The sequence below is a fragment of the Pseudonaja textilis genome, chromosome 1 (assembly GCF_049901715.1).
Source record: "Pseudonaja textilis isolate UNSWEBS1 chromosome 1, rPseTex1.2, whole genome shotgun sequence".
Classification (NCBI taxonomy): Eukaryota; Metazoa; Chordata; class Lepidosauria; order Squamata; family Elapidae; genus Pseudonaja; species Pseudonaja textilis.
The window spans coordinates 281,933,867-281,941,899 of NC_141990.1; the positions used below are offsets into that span (position 1 = coordinate 281,933,867).

Sequence of the window (8,033 nt, forward strand, 5' to 3'; positions counted from 1 at the left end):
AAAGTTCAAAATTGAAACCTGAATATTCAAATTCAAAATTGGTTCTTTCACCTGCCATCTTATGGTATCTGGTCTACCCAGTTTTTCTTTAAAAAGTGTTGATAAATTTCTATAGAATTGTCCATTTCTAAAAGACGTTTACCCATGTGTTCTTCTAAAATTAAGGACACATATTAGGTATCAATGCTGTTTTTGTATTTTTTGCCCCTGGAAAATAACATAAATCGCCTTAAAAAATTCCATCTTAAAGTCCAAAATACAAATCTGAAAAATGCTATAAAAACTAAGAAAACTTTTAAGACCAGTAGGCAACTCCTTACTGCTGCATATTTTAAATCAAATTCATACCAAACTTCATATTTTGGTGATGTGATTTAAATATTCACAAAAGTTTGAAAACCATCAAGAGAGGGTTCAGAATACAGACATGATTAGACTATAGTCAACACCCATACTCTGTCTTTTAAACTTAAGTCAGTAATAAAATATGTTCCTTGGAAAATATATATATATATATGTTAGTTAGTTAGTTAAGTTAGTTAGAAGTTATAATAGCAGCATTAAAGTGCTGTCATAAAATTCCAAATAACATGCACGAAATAAACATTTCATATGCAGATAAAGAACGAATCCAGTACTTTCTTATATTTCATACTGTTGTATATATACAATAGTAAGTTTTGATGTTTTTCTCCAAGTACAAAGAAAAGCTTTCCATTTATTGTTAAAGCAAGAGAGGTACACCACAGTTTTAAACAATTCAGAGAGCAACTCAAGGACCGAAGTAAGTTTTATAAGAAAGTTTTATGAGTATATCCACATTTATACATGAATCTAAACACTTCCTTACAAAATGTTCTACTAGAAATATACCCAGATGGACATAAGTATACAATAGCAAAAGCTTCAAGCTCCACTGAATAAGGTAAGTTGTTGATTAAAAAACAGAAGGCAAAATGTACCTAAAGTTACATTAGGAAAAGCTTTTATAGTGTAATACTAAGACAGTCACAAAGTTAAGAAAATACTGATATCAAAGGTACAAACAATCACAGTATTAATAGACAAAATATACAAGGGAATCTTATACATAAATAAAATGCATTTGTATCTCCATGTGCCCCAGTGGCTGCCACAATCATCAATTGGTGCTCATCTTGCCATCTGTAGGATTCCTTAAGTTGTAAATAATCAGTTTTCTTAGCAGTCTAATCTTCACTTCTAAGTGGCTTCTTTCTGAGATTCTTCACTGCATAATTTCAAAATAATGCAAGATGGCCATTATATGTTGAGGCATGAAAACATAGCCAGTGTAAAGTGCCATTCCAATAATAGAAACCAACATAGAATCTGAATGAGAGTAAAGGAAAGCATAAAAGTCTGCAAAAATGGATTACCAACATCTCAATGATATAGTAAAAATGTTTAACATGCATTCTTATTATTTACCAAAATCCTATGAAGTTAAATGGTTTTTAGTACAGAGACTGTACAACTATCAAAAAAGTCTTAATCAACAAATAACTCTTCAACTTCTCACTGCAAATCTTCAAGGTAAGAGCTTTTGCAACTTTGACAGAAAGGAAAAGTGATAATAATCAGACATTTGTAAGAGACTAAAACCAGCTCTCAGAAGCAAATTTAGCACATTTATTATCTCAGATCATTGCTTAAATTCAGGCTCAGCATAATTTCTTCACTAATAGCAATCAAGCAATAAACTGATAGGAATATATGGATGCAGAGACTGCATAAACTTATGTGGATTATAGAATGTGTTTAAACAACAGTAGCAATTAGGACATACTACTTCAAATGTCAGAAGAGGGGCAATTCAACCATTTCTCTTCTTATTCTCTTTCAGGAAGAATTCTGTACGAAGGGGAGAAAGCAACAGTCTTCTATGAAATCTTGAAATGTTTTGTAAAGAATGGAGAAATGTTGCATTGCATCGAGTCCATGAAGAGGAAATGGATATTGCTTCTCAACAGGACAAATCAAGCTGAACAATTGTCAGTTCTGACCAAAAAAAATAATTCCAAAGACTAGGAGGTGGGATCCAATTCGAATTTTCTATCGCTAGGACAGTTTTCTTTAACATAATTAGAAAAGATCCACACCTCCTCTCCCTCAAAATCTGTTCTGAGAACTTAGGGAAGAAATGCTGGAGCTGCAAAATATATTTCTGTTTACGCAGTGCTCAGCACATTTGTAACAAAAGCCACAATGTAAGTACATTGTAGAGAACAGTACAAATGGTATTCTATGAGAAACTGAGCTAGCAATATTACATAAAAAATTCAATTAGCAAATAGAAGGAGTTATACTACTGTTACCCAGATCTGAGGGAATTATGATAGCAAGGCATATATGTCACAAGATACATTTCAAACAAGACTATCTTGCAGTATAAACAGTAACTTAGATAGAAACAAAAGAGCATTGTTGAAGCATTGTTGTTAGTTTCTCTGCAAGATTTGCTCACTTTCTCCATGGGAGATCATAGAAAATAGGAGAAAGGATCATTTGCAAGAACTAAGAATTCTATACAAGGGTCCTAATTACTTATTTAGCAACATAGATATTAAATATTAGCAGGTGGCAAGCACCATTTTAAAGAGGTATTCTTCTGAAAGGAGGAATTGTTTCTGGATGGAAAGCCAACCAAGTACTATGTTCATTCCAAGGCTAAGAACAGAATAGTACATGGAGGAGATAAAAAACAAAACAAAAAAGAATTTATAAAAATGATTATACCAGATTTTTTCAGCACATATAATCATATATATTAATGTAAATCATTATTAGCATACTAATTTATAAACAAAGATTTTATCTCCTACATTAATATATATATAGAAGTTTAATGGGTAGGCATCAAAGAACTATTATAAATCACATCTACTATGATTTCACTAAAAAGCACAATTTATTATTAAATAACCCACCTTTCCTACAGCCGCTGAAGGTGGCATACATAGCACTTCCTCTTACAATGTTTCCACACACACACACCCGAGAAATACTCTGTGAAGTCTGCATCCTCTACTTATGACAATTGATCCCAAAATTTCTATTCTAAGACAACTGGTAAGTGAGTTGTGCCCCATTTTATGATCTTTCTTGCCACAGATTTTAAGTGAATTGTTGCAGCTGTTTAGTAACACAGGTGTTAAGAATCTGTCTTCCCTACTGATCTGTCAGAAGGTTGCAAAAGATGATCACATAACCCTGGGACACTGCAACCATCATAAATATGAACCAGTTGCCAAGTATCTGAAATTTGATCATGTGATTATTGGGCTGCTGCAACAGTCATGAAAAAAATGAGGTCACTTTTTTTCAATGCTATTGTAACTTCAAACAGTCACTAAATGAACTTCCACAGCTAAAGAACTACATGAATCTAATTCCCCCCAGTCCTATTCAACTGTTAACAAACCACTATACTAACTGGCTGCAGAGCTTTGGCTATCCTATCAATTGTAAAACGTTGAAGTGTATATTGTGTTAACTTCTGCCTTTAAAGATTTTGGTCAAATAATTAAAATATTGTTTTTAACATTATAATTAATTATTCTGGAGCATTTGCTAACAATTCGGCAGTAAAAGAAAACTAAATTAAGGAATGTTCTGAGGGCTGGCAAGAAAATCAAGAAATTCTGAAAGATGTAACAGATGCCTGCTCCTTCACAAGAAATACAAAGGACTGCACTGGCAGCAGAAATCTGTTACATGTTTTTAGACTCTAAAATAGAATGATAGTTTGAAATTGCCACAAAACCATGTAAGTTTGGAATAAAGTTTTTTTTCAATGAATCCTGATTGAATAACTTTATTGATATCAAAACTGAATATATCTATCTCCACAACAATCCTGTAAATAGACAGAAAACTACCTATTTGATTGTCACCCAGTGAGAATATCTCCTTTAACAGATAATATATCCTCAATAGTTAAGAAAAGGGAGAAAATATGGCTTCAATTTCCACCTTGTGCCTCCTTTTTAACTGCCAAATACTAAATGCCTAAATTAAGGAAATTGAACAGTGCAAATCTAGACGTTGTCTTTAGAAGTAAAATACTAGGCACTAAAGAGCAAAGTCTTTCCAAGGTGGGGTATGAAAATAAAAGTGATAGGTTAAAATACGTCTGAAAGGACATTAAGCTTAGCCACAACCTTCTTCCTAAGGTATAAGATTAAGATGGCAGCTCTGAAATAGAATGACATTAATTTCCATCTCTGGGCTTTATTCCCTTCCAAACCAAATCACAGCACAAACATTTCTATTTTCGTACCCAGCCTGAGCAAGGCATCCTTAACTGCGTTGTTGTTGAAGTAGCATTTTAACCAAAAACCTTTGAGGTCAAACAAAGTACAAGGCCAGTATTCAGATAGCAGCAACGCCTTAAAAACGAGTAAAGGCTGGAAACAGAGCAGTGAACGGAAGCAGTTAATTTACGCGACAGTGGTTTTCTGCCTTCTATGGAGAACTTCCACTCCGCAGCGGGCGAAACCTCTCCAAGCCAGTGGCGCACATACAAGGCAGCTTTCTTGCCTCCCGCCTAAGGCAAGATCCCAAGGCCGCCCGCTGCCACCCATTCCCATCCGCTCGTCCGAGCCCAAACCGGCCACGGCAACCTGCATTTGGCTTAAACGGGAACTTTCCCGACGGATCCAGGAATTTTTCAGACTGGGACGACAATAAAGTCAGCGAGTAAAGGATACTGAACACCGTCCGCTCCCAGGGCTCCAGCATGTAAAGAGCCGTCACCAGCAGATACTGGTAATAAAGCCACGACATTCGCTTCCAGGCCGAGCTGAGCGCCATTTCCCCGGCAGGCTTCGGTACGTAACAGCGCGCCAGTGAAACACACCGCTGAGCTGAGGACGAGAAAGAGGGCGCTTTATGACGCCCAGTTTGTTCGCGGATTGGCTGAGGCGCTTCCCGACGGCCCATTCTTGTCCTTTGCCCGGCCGAGCCACGCCTAAGAGGCGGGAATCCATGCGCCGAGTTTCGCAATAGGGAGGAAACGAAGCACTTTCTCAGCCGGCCGGGAAAAGCACGATTCCGCTCGCTGTTTTTGAGGCGGCGCGGCGGGGTTTTTCCCGAAGGCCCGCGCCTGCCGTGGACTAGCGGGACCGCTAGCTTGAGGGGGAGGGAGTCCAGTTCATAGTCGCGTAGGGCGCTTTTAATTTATCCCCAAAGAAAAGAAAGTTTCCCTACCACAAGACAGACCATACAGGTTTATTGAAACTATACTTTAATTTGCCCTTCAACATAAATGTGTTTTTTCTCTTTTGTGCTCACAACTCTGGGGGGCAGGTGAACCTAAGAACTCCCCAGGGCCAGCTTCCTGTCTATTTTACTACAATATCGCTTCCTGAACGGGGAACGTTTTATTTAAAGTTTAAAAAACTAAGAGTGGTTTCCCGTTTGACAAACAAGCATTTTTCCTCCTGTCATTTGGAGTTATGAAAGGCGGCTGGGTGGCTTTTGTTAGTTTCTCTTTCCACACAACATAAGGCTGTGGGGAAACTGAGGAGGACAGAGCATTAGGTATGTTCCTGCCTTAAAATATTATTTTTAAAATAATAAAGGTGGGATTAAGAAACTAGTGAAAAATTAGGTGCTGCTAATCTGGCAGGCCAGAGCAACAAGAAAGAGCTTTATTAATTATGGATTCATTTTGCAACAAACGTTTGTCTACGTTTTCAGGTTTTTAGCTGGTTTTATTCAAAACATGTAAAAATGAGGGGGGAAATAACAGTGCCATAAGGAAAAATATGCAATTGAAGGGTATACACCCTATTGAGATAACACCAAGAATAAGAATTTTACTATAACTCCAAGTTACATTCATTTTTCTCAAATCTTCACTATTTAATACCATCCTTCAATTAATTGTTTTCTTTTTCATGTTGTCTTTATTTTATAATATAAAAGAATACAAAAGAAAATAGTAGGGAAATAAGGAGGGAAAGGGGAAATATAAGGCAAAGAGAAAAAAGAAAAGGCATTGACTTCTGACTCCCTTTGGTGCGGTACAATAAGATAATAGCATCAAACCTCAACTTTTTACTTTTATATAATATTAATTAGCCATTTCTATAACAAGCCTATCTAATTGATAAAACCCCAAATCATTTTTTTCATATTGAGCGCAAAGTCCAAAAGCAATTTCCAAGTAGAAACAAAAGTAATTGTATTTTTTTCTTTGATCAGAGTAGTCAATTTGGCCATTTCTGCTAACTCCATCAACTTTTGCAACCATTCATTCATTGTAGGAATCGAAGTGTCTTTTCATTTTTGTGTGTAAAATAATCTTGCTGCCGTCAACATATATAATACCAAAGTTCTAAATCTTTTTCAAAGTCTTTTTCCATTAAACCCAGAAGTTGTTTCTGGTTTTATCTTTATATTTACTTTGGGAATCTTCTGTATTAAGATGTGAATCCTACTCCAATATTTCTTTTCTTTATCAGATGTCCACCATAAGTGATAAAAAGTTCCTTCTTTACATTTGCATTTCCAATATTTATTTGAAATACCTTTATTTCAAAAACTAATGAAAATGAACAAAAAAGAAAAAGGTAGCAAATAAAGAACAAGCTAAAAGTACAGAAAAGAAAAAAATTATAAAGAAATGACTTCCAATTTTCATCTATATCAGTTACTATATAAGTAAAATGTAAATCAATCTCTTTATGGTTGCGGTATTGCTTACATTTTTTTCCATAATCTATTTTTTCTAATAATCAAAAATGTAATTTCATTTTTTTTGTTTCACACAAAAAGTCAATAGGTTTCCAATCAGTCTTATTTCTAATTAAAGCTGTCAATTTGGCCTTCTCAGCACATTCCACCATCCTCTTTCATTGTGGGTAAAGTCTTAAAGCTTATACTGTGGTTAAAGGCAGGAATCTGGAGATGAACAAAGTTTATCATTAGCATATGAAAAAACACAACCAGAGATGAACATCCTAACTGATTAAATGCAGCCCTATGCATATGTAAGCATGGGTTATGTGGCTTGCTTGTGTGTATCCATAAAAATTGCTTTTCTCTATTTAAGTTTTAGTGAGCATGGGTTATGCGGCTTGCTTGTGTGTATCCATAAAAATTGCTTTTCTCTATTTAAGTCTGCACCAAGCTGTTTCTCAACACCCTTGATTTGGATTTGGATCTCAAGTGCATCCCTTTTCTTCTGCACAGAAATACTATTTGAATTCAATTTTTCTCTACCCTGCATGAATTCGTTGGCTTATTGTACCACATAATAAAAAACACATAGTAGTGTTGGACTTGGCCAACATCTTTCTCCTTTCCCCTTCCCAGCAGGCAGGTTTGTGGCTACTGCTGAGTAGGGGAAGGAGGGAGGGGTTCCATGAATTATTTATTTTATTTATTTTATTTTTGTCAATTGCTTACAAGATAATAGGTATAAGTAAAAACATAGCTATGAATACATGGATACATATAAGAAAAATAAAAAAATATAAAAGAAACAAAAGGACAGTGGCAGTAGGCACATTGGTGTGCTTATGCACGCCCCCTACAGACCTTAGGAAAGGGGTGAGATCAATAGTAGAAAGTCTAAGGTTAAAGTTTTTGAGGTTTGGGGAAAAAACCACAGAGTCAGGTAGAGTATTCCAGACATTGACCATTCTGTTCCTGAAATCAAGTTTGATGCGTTTAACCTTGAGTTTGTATCTATTGTTTGCTCTTGTGTTGTTATGGTTGAAGCTGAAGTATTCATTGACAGGTAGGACATTGCAATGCTGTTTATAAATAATGAGCCAAAGAATGTGTTAAAGAGGTTGGCTTTAATAGTGTCATCGTTGCAGTCTTTACCATTAGGTCCTTTCAGGGGTGGGATGCACCTTGAGTCTTTTAGTTTGTTGTTTACAAAATTGTAGAAAGTGCAGGTGGAATTGGTGCATAGGTTTTCTTCTTGTTTAATGTGATAATTGGTATATTCAGTTTTTTTTCTGGTGGCATAAATTTTTGTATCGGCTTTTGAAGTTGGC

At 35.7% G+C, this 8,033-nt stretch overlaps 1 protein-coding gene across 1 annotated transcript; it reads right to left on the bottom strand.

The window, feature by feature from the left end:
* Positions 1–619: 619 nt before the first annotated feature.
* SPTSSA (serine palmitoyltransferase small subunit A) lies at positions 620–4,935 on the bottom strand. The gene is made up of 2 exons (XM_026710969.2): positions 4,731–4,935; positions 620–1,350 (listed from the first exon to the last, which is right to left on the bottom strand). The coding sequence occupies exons 1-2, from the start codon at positions 4,831–4,833 to the stop codon at positions 1,247–1,249; spliced, it is 207 nt and encodes a 68-aa protein (XP_026566754.1). The 5' UTR covers positions 4,834–4,935; the 3' UTR covers positions 620–1,246.
* Positions 4,936–8,033: the final 3,098 nt, after the last annotated feature.

Coding starts and splice junctions, on each gene's coding strand:
- SPTSSA (XM_026710969.2), bottom strand. CDS start 4,833: ATGGCGCTCAGCTCGGCCTGGAAGCGAATGTCGTGGCTTTATTACCAG. Junction 1,351..4,730: donor CTGGGAGCGGACGGTGTTCA/GTATCCTTTACT, acceptor ACTCTCATTCAG/ATTCTATGTTGGTTTCTATT.